Source organism: Pempheris klunzingeri, chromosome 15 (genome assembly GCF_042242105.1).
Source record: "Pempheris klunzingeri isolate RE-2024b chromosome 15, fPemKlu1.hap1, whole genome shotgun sequence".
Taxonomy (NCBI): Eukaryota; Metazoa; Chordata; class Actinopteri; order Acropomatiformes; family Pempheridae; genus Pempheris; species Pempheris klunzingeri.
This window is the reverse complement of record NC_092026.1, coordinates 8,037,575-8,055,406: the sequence shown is the minus strand read 5'-3', so window position 1 is coordinate 8,055,406 and position 17,832 is coordinate 8,037,575. Positions and strand designations below refer to the sequence as shown.

Below are 17,832 nucleotides of genomic sequence, written 5' to 3'. Positions count from 1 at the left end.
ACCTTATCAAGACATTGTTTAGATCACAGGCCTGAGATTGTCAAGTTCAGCACTTTTATGATTGCCTCAACTCATATTCATGCACAGAGTACAGGAAATGTGTGTGCATGCACATCCACATACAAATGCACACACATAGCCATAAAAACATCCATATAAACACATTCACTTACACGATCTATAATCACTTTATCAGCCTTGTACTGCCTGTGGAAGCATCAATTGATTTGATGCCAGGACATCCCTCATTCATCCCTCTCCTGTGCAGTTAAATCCTCCACCCGTGGAAGATTAGCATCAACATATAATTCTCAAATTAATTTGGATAACAGTGATACTGTACAAATAGCCAGTGTGAGTTTCCTTCTGAGGTTGTTGGTTTTGGGCACCTGGATATTTGGGATGAGCTTGGAGCAGGAGTGAATGTGTGTGTACCGTCGATGTCTGAAGAAGTATTAGTGTGAAAAAGACGAGGCTGAGACAACGTGAGCAAGTTTTAACATGAACAGCCTCCCTGTAATATTAATGGATTCGAAAGTACATGCACTTTCGCTTTCTCTGTAACGCATCGATGCACATTCAAATGGAATAGTGTTTTAGTTCTTCTCCATGACTGGCTGTTGTCTTTTCTATTTTCCTAATGTTTTTACGCACTAATCACTATCCCAGCAGTTACGGTTTTTCATTGTAAACATCGGTGGTTGCTGTGGCTCCACCAGTCAGGACAAGACACTGAACCTAAATTGCTCCTGAAGCTGTGAGTGTGTGTGAGTGGCTGGCTTCCTTCTGATGACAAGCACAGTCCATTTACCATTTACCATTTACGTACTGGTTGCTAAAATTTGTGAATTTGCTTTTAGGTTACAAGCAAAGTAGTTATTGGCCAATTAGTCTTTACTATCTATCGAATCAGATTCAAATTGACAACCCATTTATTTAATTAGTAGCTGTTAATAAGGTGTGGTACTTTCCAATGACCTTTAACAGAGACTGTGTGTTACTCCTATACTGATTTTCCCAGCTGGACATTGATTCAAACACACAGATACATTCATATGGGTACAACTACCTGTATTATATCATCACATGCCCATTCAGAACGTTGAACAGCAATGTAATCAATTCCATGGTTCAAACATTTTCAACATTTAAACATTTAAAACGTTAAATCAATTCATTCCGGAACCTTAACTGTGGTTTTATGTGTCATTATACTTGTTATTTCAGCCAGAACAACTTTAGTGTCTAATATACACAACACTTCCCCTCCACATCAGGCAGTTGTTAGAAATGTTAGCCTCCCTGACATCAGCTCAACAACAGCTCCAACCAAATCAACAGCTATAATCCCTGCCGAGCTGCAGGCCCACGGAGCATGCCAGGGATTACAGGGTCCAGCTCACCATGTCTCTCAATTTCATTTTTACAAGGCTGCACTCAGTCATATTTTCATTTAAACTAGTTTCAATCACAGTAGAACATAAAAGCAGAATTAAGTGACTTTTAACCACATTTGATTCAATGTTGATGCAAAACATTTTGCATAATGGAACATTTGATGTTTTCCGTGCACCATGCTCTGTGTTTTGTCTTTGACAAATGAGGCCGTAATGGTTTTAGTTTATATTGAAGAAATGTTGCGGTGATGCGGTTGGCAGACTTAATACAGACATTATTGGACTACATGATGATGATCTTTCTGTGTGGGGTTTTTTGTTTAGTTTATTTGACAGCAAAAGCAAAAATACATCTAAGTTTGTTTTTCAAGCACAACTCCGTAAAGTCCAAGTCTTATTTCCACTGTGGTCCTTTATATCGGATAATTACACATTGTTACATACAACAATAAAAGATCCACAATAAGGAGTCCCACAACAACAATTACATGCAATAAGGCACGTTAACAATCAGAATAAAGCAAAATAACATCAGAACATGGTTGGTTCTTTGCCAAGCAATCACTTTTCTTACTACAACTAACTGATTATCTGCTTGTATCTGATACCAATATCTGACTGCCTCTTTCTTTTTCCCACAGCTATACTGGCAGAGTTGTCGGAAATGGTCTCTACGCCCAGAGGCAAAACCCAGAGGTCAAAGTTCGCAGCCAGAACCCTATACTGGCTGAGGTCAAGGAGAGGTTGGAGCGTTTCAACCAGGTAGGACACATAAATACACATATACGTCTGTGTTTCAGCATGTAGAAAAGATAGTGAATGTCCCTAGGGTGCCACTGAGTCATTTGTTTGTTCATACCTGTGTCACACGTAATATCTGAGACACCACTGAATGCCAATGGGCTATTTATTTCCTTATTATGCAGTCAAACAGAACAGGTTTAAGAGCTGTAAAACTGTTGCCATTGCAATCAAAGAAAAATTACTGGAAGAAAAATAATAAAATTTGATCCAATGTGCCCTGGCTTCTCCATGGACTTCAAAGCTCCCTCCCTCGTCTACTAACAGTGGATGTTGTAGATCAACTGTCCAATAGAGACCTGACTTACATCTTTCGGCGTAGATCCTGCCCACAGAATTCAGCTCAATGGCATGGAAAACTTTTGGATCGGCATTAATACGTTTTTAATAACAATTCTATTTTACTTGCATTAAATCATTTTTTGATTGCAGTGTCAATAGTTCTGCTCCCACATCTATTTTTTGATTGCAGAATGAAAAGTTTTGCTCTCAAACCTATTCTGTTTGACTGACAAAGAAGTATTAGAATTATTTACTGCTGCCTTGGTTAAAATGAAAAAAAAACAAACAGTTAAATGAATAAAACATCATGTGTAAATGCAAGTGTTAGCATTAACCAATGTTGGCTGGTGTCTGTCTACATGTAAGACTAAGAACATCTGACTAAACTGAACAACTGAAGATGTCACTCTACTGAAATAGATCAAAAGTTATCAGTCAACTGAAGTATTATGTAACTAACACTTGAACCAAATTGATAGTGCTTTTGTCTAATTGGTGCACCTCAAACAATACAACACATAGCCAGCACTGTTGAAACGTCCTAGCCATTTTCCCCTGATCTAAAGGCTTATTTTGAGTGCAGAAGCAGATATCAAAGATAAATGAAAAGGATGGAGGGTGAAAGGAAAGCGGTGACAAAAAAGTGAATTACTGTGGTAAAGAAAAAAAAAGAAAGAAAGATGAGAGACGGGTGCAAAAGGTCAGGAATGACTGACAGATAGGCAGAGATGACACAAGCAGCTTCAAAGTGACACTGTTTGTCATGTAGATGGGGTTTAGCACTGAAAAGGACCAAGAAGAAAAGGGCCATTTCACACAGTCCCTAGAGGCCATTTGAGGAGACAAACGGACCAGGATTCGGTTCCCCTCTGCCTGCCTGCCCTTTTGTTGCCCTGAAAATTATGCCCACAGATAGTACACCAGCCATCTCTCACTTTCTGTCTCTACATTACTCTTTCTTTCCCTTGTTTTTACCTTTGCAGTACCCATTTGATTCCTGAAGCTTTTATCTGAAAGACTAAAAACAAACTTGCCTGCCATTTTTCTTACTTGTCTTTCTTTCTCTCTGTTTATACATTTGCTTTTTGCTCTTTTTCACCACAATTCTTTACCATTATCCGCACACATCCTCTTACCTTCATCTCCCTCTGTCTTTTCTGTCCCATCAATACATTTATTTCCGTCTCCATTCACTTGTATCTCACATATATCTCCCAGCCAGCCTGTCCAGCTGTCTGCCACTGACAGCCCAAGATAATTTCTGTCAGATCAAAACAGCCCATTGTGCATGGTGGCTGTCAAGTCCCCCGTTGTCATGGTAACTATGCAGAGTCGAGCGGGTGTCCTGTTGACATTTACAGGGTTGAAAAAGCCTACCTTGAATCTAGACCAGGTGGCAGAGCTTGGCTGTGCCTTGTGTTTGTGCCAGATACAAGGAAAGGATCACAGAGCGTTAAACTGCATAATGTGTCAGGCTGTCCGAGGTACATCTGTCACACCTGAGCATCCACATATGCAGAAATATATTTTCATCATGTGTGTGCTCACACCTGTATGCACACAGACGGTGTTTCATAGTTGCAGTTTGCATGTGTTAAACTGTTAAGAAAGCATCAGACACCAAAAAGCCAAAAGTTTGCTTAAAATCTACTTTATCCCTGAGTTTAAACATTTTAACTTTCAACTTTTGACACGCACCTATGACTGCTACTCATCCTGGTTACTATCCAAACTGATTCATATAGATCAAAGTGGTTTTGTTCAGAAGTGTATCAACTGCCAACAGCTATAATAGGCTAAGACCATTTCACGCTCAAAAGGCCTGTGACAGGCTTAAAGGCAAGCTCCCTAATTTTATTCTAGCACCCCATAGCACCCCCAAATCTCTTCCCACCTCACTGTCATGTTGTTCAAGTTATGACACTCAACCCTTGAACTCTGAGAGGGAATCTGGAGTGGCTGTTTGGCACTTAAACAACATCAGGTGTAAGTAATGAGTTATACCTACTCAAGTGCCTGACTTGATTTATCTTAAGCTTCCAATTTATTATCCAGGTAGTTTTTAACTAATTAGATGTTAAAGCCTCTCCTCTCTCTGTCTCTCTGTCTCTCTCTCTCTCTCTATCTGTCTCTCTCTCTCTCTATGTATTTGTGTGTGCGTGCTTGTCTGTAGTGAGCAATTCACTTTGATTTTTCATTTCAACATTGTTAAAAAGAGAATAAATCACATCTCTGATAAATAAGCCACAAGACAAATATCACCATAATGATGTCACCTGTCTATTGACAGGTTGTTGTTTGAGCAAACAAGGCCGTCACATGTCCCCCCCCCCCCTCTCTTTATCCTCGTTACAGAGCCCTCAGCAGATGTTTGGAGACAGGGCCATTATGAAAGAATCTTCCAGGTGGGCGAGTCAGTTCACAAAATGAGTTCCTTTTCAGATTGATTTTGGCAAGCCCATCTGGATCCCTCTCCAAATTACAAACTTTACCGGACGCCCTTGGCGCCTTTTAGGCTGTAAAATTAATTGCAATCAAGAGGGAGTAGTTTACAGCATTGTTAGCATTATTGATTCATACAGTTTAGATTTGTTTGTGCAGGCTCCATAGTTAAGCATTGACCTAGCTCAGTGATGGTGGACGTGAGCTCCAGCATTAGTGATTAGCAGTCATTGCATGGATAAGTGAGAGGAGAGGTTTTTTGTTTGGTGAACCAGAAAAGAATCCCCTCTTATATTTTTAACCTGTAGAATAACAGAAGGAGGCAAAAAAGTCAAAGTTCTGAGGCATCAAAGTTTGTCACACTCCTAAGTTCCTTCTGTGTTATGCTTCAACTGTGTGCTCTCGGATTTTTGAGAGATGAAACCAAGATCCCTGCTCACAGTATGTAGTTGATGGAGGGGGGATGGAAGTATTTCTGGCAAACAGACATTGCTGACCCGGCTCTGCCTATTTAGAAAGCTTAAAATCTCAGCAGTCATTGAGGTAACAGCTTGTGCTTGGCATTGATCAGCAGCACCTGCGAGCCCGTGCTGATATGTCATGGTCAGTTAGTGGGAAGAGCCAGTAAAGTATTACTGATTACATCTTTAAACAAATATATTCTTTTAAATGTCTGATCTGTTGTTATTAAACAGCAGGACAGTTTCAAAGTCTGGCAAGCCCACACTGAGTATAAAAAGCTTGACCTTGACAGTAAGAAAAAGCTTAACAAAAAGAAACATTGTTAAATAATGCATTTGCTGAACTATCTCCCGTGGACTTGATTTAATCAAACTAATGCCTCTGCAGTCATTAATTTTGGTTCTTTGTGTGCGTTCTTCTGTACTTTTATCTTTGCAAAAACCACTTTCATTCACAGGACACTTTTGAGAAGTTGGCTCTCTGAAGTAGTGAAGACAGATACAAGCTACAAACATTTAGGGTTGAGATTTGAATTTTATGTCGGTGTTCGAAATGTAATGAGGTATTTCTGTGCGCTAGTCCTTCTTCATCCTTGGAGCAAGTTTGACTTATTCTTTACAGTGAAAATAAAAAAAAATATCTAAACATATGCACAATGGACTGATTTTAACCTGCATGCAGATTCCCTTTTTTGATTTAAAAGGTATTGCAGGTATTTTGATGAATCCCTAATCTGAGCTTTTCCAAATTTGAATAACCTCCATTTCCGGGATTAGTGGGGTTAAGGCGTGTATATTTTTACCTACTGGAGAGTAGTTAGCCCCAGAACACTGTGGCACTAAGAGGATTGGGAAACTGCTGCTGATGTATCACAGACCCTGACCCTTCATCTACTCATGGCGTTCTCCTCTTAAAACACTCAGGGCTGCATGTGCGTGTGTGTGTGTGTGTGTTGGTATGCGCACAAGCTCGCACATACAGTTCACACAGAGCATACACACACTACCTGTGGTAGACAAGTTTGCAAGGTGGAAGGGGACAGTGGAAATATGCACAGTTGCACATTCACGTCAGAAGATCTCTATGTAGAATGCAATACGTAAAAGCTGGAAATAACACACAAATACACACAGGAAAAGCCTAATCTCTTGACCTCCTATAAAATGGTCCATTAAGTGAGTAGGCCAAGTTATGGTCCTCCCGTGTGTATCTCCTCTGACTATCCTCTTTCTCGCTCTCTTTCTCTCTGCCTGTAAATATTGCTAATGTGGACAATAAATGTTTCAATGTGGATTTTTGACTCCCGGCCATCAGTCCAGCTGTTTTTGGGTGGGGATCCTTTTACAATGGTCTATCTGTTTCCATGTGAGTATTAAGGCCAGATCATTTGTCAGTTTGTCAATTTGCACTTTGGTAAATTCAAAGTCAGTGGCAACATGCAATGTGGAGGAGAAAAAGACCCTGACGCACATTCTCACGCTTTATTTCTATCTTCTTCTTTTTTTCTCAGACACACACACACACACACACACACACACACACACATGCAAACACAGACATCATTAGACATGCTGAAAGCTTGTGGTGGATGGAGAGTTGGAAATTCTCTCCATTGAGTACAGAAAGGCCAGTTGTATGTGTGATTGATGAGACTGACTACTGCTTCGCTTGCTGGTTTGGCCAGTGGCCTGGCCAGGTTCCACATCAGAGAAGCGTTACTTGTGTTTAACCCACACACGGTACATCTCCTTTCCGGATCCAGTCGATCCTCGGATCTATGAGCTACTGCAGAGACTCAGAGTTAATGTGTGCTCTTGTTAGTGAGGGCAGTTTGTGCATGCTATTTAGAAGACCGCGAAAATAAGCAAATGTTTTATATTAACTCCTAAAGATTATATAGGTTTAGACGTATGAGATGACCACAGATGGTTTTGTGACCTCAACATGCCTTCACAGTATACAGTATGTCTCTTTTAGCTTTTAGCAATGCCTGTAGCAGTCAGAGGGTTGGAGCTTTAAAGAGTTAGTGGAGTCCAGGGATGAAGAAAGAGCTAGGGCTGAGCTGGCAGCCCGTCGCAGGGAGGGGACAGATTCTTTCCACTTGAAGAAGATGATGGAGCTGGCCTTCACCGGAGCTCTGCTGCTCTTTGCTGCTGCTGTGGCAACGATACAGCAACAAGTCTCACTGCCCAGGGCTCTCTGTTAGCTTGGCAACCAAACTTCATGAACCCAGACTCTAATTTAAGCATAACATTTTTTTAACCAGCATAATTAGATGCAAAGCTCATAAAAATCCAGCGAACTGTGACTGTTTTTCCACATTGGGTTGCTCTCCTCGTTGGTTTCAGTTCCATGAAGACTGATTTTTGTCATATGGAGAAAATATGTGACCTGTTTCTGTTTCTGGCACATAGTTATTATAAAAATCCCCTCTTCCAGTGTGATATGGTGTGCATTTGTTAAAACCAAGTCAAAACACCACATTCCAAAGGTTATCTGCAACAGGGATTATAGGCTCCTGTGGCTTCACATATTTACTAAATATTATTGAAGGAAGGAGGAAGTTTTAGTTTTGCTAACCCTTTTTTAAAAAGTGAAAATAGTCCATTTGGGATGTTGGGCTATAAAAATGCTCTCAATTAGATCTGGATATTGGTACAAATGTCCTAATTTGATTCACGTTTGATTCTGAAAGTTCTACTTCCATTCAGTTTAGTTAGACTCAACTCAGTTCAAGTTTAATGCAATTTAATCTGGAATTTGTTTTTTTACCCAGTTTGATGGAAGTGTGGATGGATGGATGGTTTGTCAAAAGTTGGACAGTATCTTATTCTTCTTGTTCTCTGTCTCACATGCCCTGTATTACAGCTGTATGTATTATCGAACTTGCATTGATTAATGCAGTATGCAGACCACAATGATGGAATTTCATGGGGAGTGCCACAGTACCATATCAGAGGGGTCTTCGAAACTTTTGTGCCGCTGCCTTACAAGGACTTCTGTAGCCCAGTTTGAAGTCTGGAAGGCCTCTGCTTCCCAGCAACACAGCAGTAGCCTTCACTGTCTGCTGACCCTCACATCTCCCACAACAGGCTTTTCATCAGCTAGGTAGCTGTTGGAACAAGCTCTCAGAAAACCACTGAAGTCACTCAAACTGTCATACATATTTTAACAACATTTTCATCATTTGTCTGACAGAAGCCAAAGTTTATTTACTTGCACATACATTACAGACACACAATCGGCCTCAGTCCTGACTGACAGGAACAGGGTGTGACAGCACAATGCCACAGCCTGTTGCCGTGATTGATTCATGAGGGTAACATGAGGTCAAGGCCAATACAGTGTCACTAACTGTTAGCAGGAGAATTGGCTTGTACTAACTTGCAGTGCAGGGGTGTGTCTCTGCCATTGTTTAAAAGCTGTTCAAAGTATTACTCAGACCTCTTGGGAAATTTACTCGTTTATTTACAAAAGTCCAAGCGATTTCTGTTTCAGATTTTATACAGATTTAATTTTGTTGGAAAGTTAGGTCATTGGCCAACAAGGAACTGATCACTTTTTGTTGCAGAAAACACAACCGTGTGACCACTGCTCATAACGCCTGAAGTTTTCCAAAATTCCTTTCAGTATTTGTTCAGGAACATTTCTGCCAAGACAAATAACCAGCAACTAAAATCGTCTTTTTTCCTTTTCTAGACTCCACCAAATAATGTCCAACCTGTATTTTGCAAATGAAACCATAATAATGGTTAATAATAACAATGAATAATTCAACTGGCAAAATGAGTCTTCAGAAAAGCATAGCATAATCATGACTGCCACAATTTGTACATTGATCCAGATGCAGAAATTTAAAACTTTTTTTTCAATCACGAAATTAACATAGTGCAGGTTTGTGTGGCCTTGGCAGAGGTGCATGTGGTCAGTGAGTCAGTGTGTCCATGCATTACAATAGATTTTTATTTAATTTCATTTCATTTTTACCTTTAGCTGATATTTTTACTGCATGAAGTATATCTGATTGGATGGATTTCACATTTCAAAGTCAACAAGGTAAAAGATCTGGCTGTCATCTTTGAATAACAGGTTTTTATTGGCATCTTTATCCATGGAAAAGGACACCAACAGAAATATACTTGGCTCACTATGTTGTTATGCCTGTGATTTTAAATTCACTTTTGAATCGGTTTCATTTTCCATGTTGTGGATGGCAATGTAGGCTTTTGCTAATGTCCAGACTCTGACAGCTACCATTGCTGTCTAGTCCAGAACATGCTTAATCTGCCAGTCAAAGGCTCTCTGTTAATTAAGAACTTTCTGAAAACTGGTTGGCCATAACAGGCTCCATTAATTCACAAAAGCAGTACATCATATCTGTTCCAGAATCAGCAGCTATGAATGGCTGAGCAAAGCTTGTATCTACAGTTACTTTTGTTTGCAGTCTGTCACCGGTCCTAGAAGGCTCCATTTCTGCCTGTTACTTTCTTTCACTGTGTCTCCCTGTCGCACTCATACTTGGGAAATACACTTTTCTCATCCAGCCACATCTTCTTGGTCAGGCAATCTGAGATGTACAGAGAATTACAGCTATTTCCCCTGAAGCCAGAGTGTGTGTATAAATATATACACACACACACATACCATCTATACATACACCATGTACATAGGAAGGGTACATCCTGTCTCTCAGCTGATATTTGCACAGTGTGTGAGAGAATGGAGAGAATTTTAATTTAAAAGTTGGGAGGACTTTAAGAGATTACCACTGTCACTTTTTCCTCCAAGTCTCCTCCAAGTTTTCCTTCCTTATTCCTTTTCTTTGTCCACATATGCACTTTTGCCATGACTCCACTCTATGAGGTGATACTGTTTCAAATTGTCAGGGAAGAAAAAAGAGCACATGTCTCGACGTGGGCATACAAAAATTATGACTTATGATGCTGGTTCACTAGTTTGACGGCAGTATCCCACATATATTACACATGCACGGAAGTGTGCACACACACACACACACACATACACATTTGCACAACTACCGCGACAGTTGTAATATTCATATCCCATCCCTGGTGACCACATTTTTACATTTCATAATCAGATTTTCTGTTTCCACATAAAACTGGAACAGCTCTACACACACACACACACACACACATACGTGATTGGTTACTCCTGGCAGTACCGATTTTAGTGTGACTAGGATGCATTCAAATATAGGCAGGAATTTGGCCCTTGATGCACTCATACTTGCAATCATCCTCTGACTGAAGAATGCTTTTGAAAAGAACTAGAGAGGAGAATGAGCTGGCAGGGTAAGAGGAGAACTAGAAAATATTTCATGATTTGGGACTTCAGTCAAAGCTGCATGGGAATACCTGATTTGTCTTCAGATGCCAGAACAATTTCAAGGCAAGCCTTAAGTATAAAGGCTTGCATCTTGTTTTTTCAACCCCTCCATCCTCAGCCCCCTCACCTGCTTGCACAACTTACAAGCTCAGTCTTCCTGTCTGAACACTTTGTACAGATTAATACTCATTTTTATTTTTTTTTCTCTCAAACTCTCGCCCCCCTTCTGTGTCTGCTTTCTCCCGTTTCTTTGTGTTCATGTCTATCTGTCATTCTTTCTTCTTTTTCAATCCGTCACTATCTGTTTGTTTTACTTGGCGGTGTAGTTACAAAACTGCTGAGCTTAAGTTGCAACAGTTCTCTCTGACATCTGACATGATCGACATCTCTTCCATTTTCTGGGTCCAGTCCTCTTGTTGTAAGTGAATAATGAAGAAAAATCCACAATAGAATATTCAATCTGTTGAAGAAATGTGTTGCTCATGTACATCCTCATGTCTCATTGACATGTTTATTTCAAGTGGTCTGAAATGTCAGATTTTTGTGTCTGACCTTCAGAACTAATGAGAAACGGTTTCATATTAAACCTGCAAATGATATTTAAGCTTGAAGAAATATATCATAAAAACTGACCTTAAGTTTAGGTCAGGCAACATTTATAAAAAGTATGGGAATAGTTATATTACTGTAAATTTACCTAATCCTTAAATAGCTTATTTTCAGCATCAATAGGTTGTTCTGAAACATCCAAACATCGAAGAGCTATCTAATCCAACAGCATAGTGATATCCAGCATTGTTTTACATGTCAAAAAGAGAAGGCTGAGTCGTGTGAGAACAAAGACAACTGTCCCTGTAGGGTTAAAGGCACAGTAGATTTCTACATTGTATGTTACATAAAGGCTGCTGCTACTGAGATATTCTGCCCACTTGCTCACATTTACCATACGGTTCAGTGTGACAGATCAGGAGGACAAGCCTTTGAAAGGTTGGTGAGTTTGATGACACAAATAGACCATCCTTTGTTGTGCTGAACATACCGTATTGTTCATCTATGGGTCCTGAGTCATATGATGCTAGAAAATATAGTTTTCAATGTTGTATTATTATTTGTACCTGAAATTACCCTGGTATGTAACGTGTGTGAACTGTCCCCTGATGTGAAGACTGCCTCTCAACTCTTAAGACTGAAAATCGGAGAAAAAAAAGCCAATTTGAGAAACTGCTTAAGACACTCATTGAAACGCAAAGCTGGTTCTCAGTGCAGCAACAGCCTTTTTCTATCAGAAAGCAGATAGGGAGAGAAACTAGTCACTGCATATTATGCATTCAACAGCCCAAGAAATCATATTGGAATATTGTATATCTCTATTCCTTTAGCTCCAAGGACAAATTAGACATTTGCTTCTTGACTATGTTGTTGGAGTACCACAGTTAAGTTCCCTGCATGTTGCCTTTTGAAATTACCAAAGTGGAGTTGCAGTTTCATCATTTGCGGCCCTTACATAGTCAAAACAAACCAACAATCTGCATTGGACAGCAGCCAGCCGACAATTCTACGACGGCCCGATTGTGGTTCCCACAGCGACAGCGCCTTAATTGATTCCTCCCGTAATTAACATGCTTTAAGGACAGCTGGGCCAAGCAGCATTGTGTTAAACGTCCCTTGAACGACACGGTTATTAGCTTAATACCCAAATGGTTATCTGGATGTTGTTGGTACACAACACTCTGTGCTCAGCAGTGCATTTCCTAATAAACTCATGGAATGTGCATTGAATTTATTTAGTTGCTTTACATAAAAGAAAGGTTAATGGAGTGATCATCGTTGCTGTCCGGAACAAGGGAAGATGTTTTGTCTCTCCCGCTGTCTGTTTTCCATGATTACTTATCTTTCCTTTGCAGGCTTCTGATGAAATATATGGATTGATGCACTGGATAGATACTTTAAATCCCAGCTTACTTCTTGCACACAGATCACTGTAGTTATTCCTGTAATTCACAGCAACAGAATAGTTCCCTCAAGGTGTGAGGAGAATTACTACTACCACACAGTATGTCAGAAGCAGCTTTATTGGCCAAGTGCGAATGCACATACAAGGATTTTGACTCTAGTTTTAGGTATGCTTGTATACATGTCTATGTACAGTTTATACAGCTTTCATGACTTGTAGATGGACGATACGTACAGTGTGTATTTTGAATTTTATGTATATATTTTATCACGTGGATGAAAGAGCACAACACTGAGGTGATATCTTAGCCTAAAACAAAACAAACACGGTAATATAACATGGTCTAGTTAACAGGTGGGGTAGGAAATAGGAGTTCAGTGTGTCTGCTATGAACGATGAGTCCTCTAACAAATGTTTCTCCTTCGTCTAACACAGCATATCACATTGCAGCCTCATAACAGGCGGAAAAAAGTACAGAAAACACAGAGACCCTGTCAACAGGGTGTAATGTGAGCCAGTCCATAACCATAAAATGCACAACTGTAACCAGCATGTAATGTTGTTCACATTTTTTCTGTACCTATCCGTCTATCTGTGAAAACTGAGCTACCCAGCTATTGTCAATGTCTTTCACTTTTGTGGTGAGCATAAGTGATATGTTTTACCTGCTTCCACTAAAGGATCCACTCAAGTTTCATGAAACCTAGCCTTGTGTTACGGTTGTACACGACTCACTTCATTGAACCACTTGTTTCACTCGCTGAGGCCTGAGCAAGAGGGGGCTCATTCACATTAAGTAAAAATTGGATACATGACAGATGTAATGAGTGACAATATCAAAATTATCCACCAGTGTCTGAATGATTTTCAGTCTCCTCTTCGACCCTGCATTGCAGACAATGATAATCACTACTCTGGTATGAAAATCAGAGGGACTACAAATATGCTCATAACTGCTCTTCTGGTGATTTTGACACCAGTTGAGCTGCTGCAGAATTACTGCAGACAATCTAACATTTATACATCACCATCAACAAGTTCTTTCTCTTCTACATGTCAGTTTGCAGCCTTGACTGTCTGGGAATCTGCTCTCTGATATAATTCTCTTTCAAGAAAGGTATAGACTGAAACACCTGATCAACGACTGAATTACTGCCATGAATGCACAAATATTCTTGCTTTCCAAAGGATGAATCTTTATGACCTACGACTTGGTGCTCTCCTGACTTTTCATTCAGTGCCATCGTCAGATCATCATTCTAATTTGTCCAATACTTTGGGCCAAATTACCTGCAAAATGCTAGCATAAGCAAATGAAGATGCTTAACTATCATGGCAACAGTGTCAATATTGTACCTGCTAAACATCAGCATTTTAATATTGCAAGCATGCTAGTATGAATATTTAGGTCAAAACACCACTGTACCTATGTACAGCCTGACAGAGCTCCTAACATGGCTGTAGACTCTGTCTTGTTTCAAGATTGTAGCTTACATTTACTTTGAATTGTAAGCAACTTGTCTTTTCATGATATGTTTCTTCTGGGGTGTTGAGGGCTTAGGAGACTGGTAAAGGGTCACCTTTGCTGTTAGGTGTGATGAGAGTCTGGTGTCAATGGTAAGGATATTATTCATCCCTCAACACCCCAAGCCCCACCCCATTTCTTCTCACCCACCTCTCAACATGTCTATGGTGGTTGTTCCTCCATGTTAAGGTCAGCTGTGCACCAGGATTGATCTTTTCAGCTTTCTCATGAATGTTTCATGGTGCGAGTGTGCGCATGTATGCATACACAACCTAAAGGATGGTCAAAATAAGCAAACTGTGTGTGCCTTTGTAGTTCCATGTGTTCTACAAATCTGGTATTCATACCACTTTCTTAGCCTCGTATACCGAAGGATCATTTGTTGTTGTGTCAGGAGAGCTTCTTGTCAGACATGGGGTGATGGAACAAAGACCACCTTGATGATGGTGGACAGCAGGAAGGGCCAGCAGGTGGTCCAATTAGTTGGCCCCATGCTGAGAGAAAGGAAAATCATCAAGAGTTGTGTGTCAAGCTCCAGGCAGAGAAAGTGTTCATGCATAACTGTGGTTATAGCGCAATGTGATATGGTTTCTGTAGGTCCAGGTGTTGTGTGAGTGAAGGGAAAATACGGATAATCTGTACCACCATCAGTCAAGTAATCTTCAATCAGTTGTGAGAGAAGGATTTATAATCGAATAAAAACGTGTGATACATGAAAAGGTTGTGAATTTCATTGACATTCTACTGTGGGATAAATAAACCGACAGATATCAGTGGATATTTGCAGATGTTTTACTTCTAAAAGATGACCGATAGGTGCAGTTATAGTACTGAATAAACTGAATATTTTTTTTTTTTTTTTTTAATCTTTAACATTTCAATTACACCTGTGTTTCACAAAAAGACCTGAGAAAAGGCTTTCATTATATGTAATTATATATAATAAGACTTGCAGAACAATATGAAAATCAGGTTTGCTTTTCACTCCATTACTCATTCATTAACTTCCTATATGGATTGGCCCACAGGGTAACAGTAGGCATAGATGATAAAGCAAAGTTAATATGACAGATAAGCCACTGTGTAATAAACCTTATTACTATTTTTGTGGTTCAGGAGACCCAGGAGAGGTTTCCAAAACTGGGCCAAATGGAGGCCTGGGATGAGCTGGGCAGTGGGGAAAAAGAGGAGGGCAGCACTACAGACTGTGATGATGAAGATGGATGTCAAGCCTCAGGAGACGATCAGGGCGAGACCTGTAAGTAATGCATGCCCACCTCCATGTGCACAAATACTGACATATACACAAAAATCACCTGACCTCTATCCACTTTCTCTTTACCAATTGCAATATTGTTGGCAAAAGTAACAAGCCCTAATCTTGTTTCCTTCACTTCCACATAAGAACCCTACATCTTTTATCACCCATCTCCCACATGATGTCCATATCGCTCCTTGTGTCTTTGTGATGCTTTACAATATCACAGGTGTACTTTTTTATATCAGTGGTTCATGTACATATCAGTGGTGTACTGGCAATCCTGGCTGCATTGTCAGACAGTCCATAACAGTCCATGTGTGGTTGTCATTCAGGGTGCACATGAGAGCGTGCTGTGTGCGTGTTCTCGGTACTCACCAACCGACCCCTGCTTCATATTAACTTGTTTAGTTAACTAATATTAGCCAGCACATTAGCTACTACAGCAAGATAACTGTAAGCCTGTAAATTAGCGGCTTTCTTGCATTTGTCAGTTAGCAGGATGGTTGCAAAGCTCTGCCTGAATCCGTGTGCTGAGGATGGAGGGCTGCACAGCTCGTGCCCTGGCAGTAATTGACACTGCATTAGAAACTCCTCCTGGCTCTAATTGGTTGTTTTCGTTCAGACACGGTGGATTTTTACAAACGCCATTAGGAGCCAAAGGAAGCAGACTTTTTAACAGGTTACTTGTCTCATGTACCTTCAAGATCTAGTCACAGTTTCAGCAAATATGACGAAAAGCTAGTTTTATGAAAGTTACCTAATGAATATTAAATTTTTCACTAGTTTTTATTCAGCTTTATTTTATGTGATATATAGCAAAGGACAGATCTGACTCTGGTAAGCCCTGTGTCCTTCCTGTCTTTTCTGTAACTCAGACAGCCTTGAATTGTTTTCGGAGGATTGCCACAAAGTCGCTCTTTCATTCACCTCCTGCATGGCAGGGGAAATTCACTTTAGAAATCATTTTCACACTCCGCCATCCTCACCTACTGTGTCTCCTTGAGGGCACAGCAAAGGTGGCAGCACTGGAGTTTCTCCTGTTCCTTACAAAACAAACCACACACACGCACGCACACACATATGCACACCCAAGACAGTGAGGAGCTTGTGAAGTGTCCTGTTGGCCATGGTGTTTAGGTTTCTGACCATGTAATCACAACGTTTCCATTTTCCAAGGGCCAAAAGTCCTCCATATCTCCAAATTGCACCGATGTATTTGGTAAAACGCCTCCACTTTTGAGTTTCTTATCAATTCGAAGGGATTTGATTTTTATTTTAACAGAACCCCACGCATATATTCTATTTTACGCAGGAATATGTGACATTACCGAAGAAAAGACATTTTAACTTCTCTTTTACTGTGACTTTAACATGTCAACATGAATTTCCACGAGGCTCCAATGAACACTACTACTGCTTGCAACTGTATTTAGTCCTGAAAAATAAAGTAAAAACTGCATCAGTCAATGCAAATTAGTTACAGTATTTTAGCACAAACAAAAATCCCATAAAAAATATTAGATAATAGCCACTGCAATATACATATGCACAAGATAATACTTTGAATGCATAAGGACTCTAAGTCAGCATACAACAGATAACAACAGCCAGTGAGGCTTGGTGGGCTATCAACACCACTTCTACTGCATCTACTGGTCTAGTTTTACCAAAGCAAGCAGGGTATCCACACCACAATACACCTAATACACCAATCAATAGCCATTACATTCCTAGTTGCACACAGCTCAGGACAGGTCTTTTCTGCCCTGGCCCTTGTTGCGATGTGGATAAAACATGCCAGCCTCCCTTAGAGCTCTGACAGCAGGAGCAGTACCCCAACAGCAGGGGATAATAAATCAAAACCACAGTCTGAGATTTACAGAACAAAGCCCATTAGTCTGTGCTCGAAGTATAAATCCATATACTGTTGAGCCTTGTTGCCTATACAACTGTCCTTTAGCTTTCAAAAGAATATTTGTCATCCAGAAACAAAAAGGGCTTCTTTGAAAAGCGATTGGCCTATTGGTAAAAATTACAGCATTGGTCCTCTTATAAGACAACTGACTCTGAAGACTGCCAAGAGCTGGGCAACACTTTTCTTGAGACGCATGGGCAGTCCATTTTTGGCACATCATTCATTTGCACCAGCCAACCCTGGCTTTGAACTCAATTGTGGGTATGTCCAGCTATTTCTGAAGCTTTCAGGTAGATGACGGCTACAGTAATGGCCATACTTTAGTTACATTACATACTTTAGTCATGTGATGTTCTCACACACTTCCCTGTCAAGCTCCTTGGAGTGACCAGTTCGGGTTCTACGGTTTTCAATAACTATTAGCGATTCTAAGACTTTATAAGT

The 17,832-nt window shown here is 40.2% G+C and overlaps 1 protein-coding gene across 2 annotated transcripts in view; it reads left to right on the top strand.

Annotated features, from left to right (window-relative positions):
• The window catches only part of gpc5c (glypican 5c), a 93,341-nt gene that overhangs the window by 59,755 nt on the left and 15,754 nt on the right, over positions 1 to 17,832 (top strand). For both annotated transcript variants that reach the window (XM_070845756.1, XM_070845755.1), the window contains 2 exons: positions 2,039 to 2,159; positions 15,329 to 15,470. In XM_070845756.1, coding sequence (XP_070701857.1) covers positions 2,039 to 2,159; positions 15,329 to 15,470 — 263 coding nt within the window. The remainder of the gene's footprint in view (positions 1 to 2,038; positions 2,160 to 15,328; positions 15,471 to 17,832) is intronic.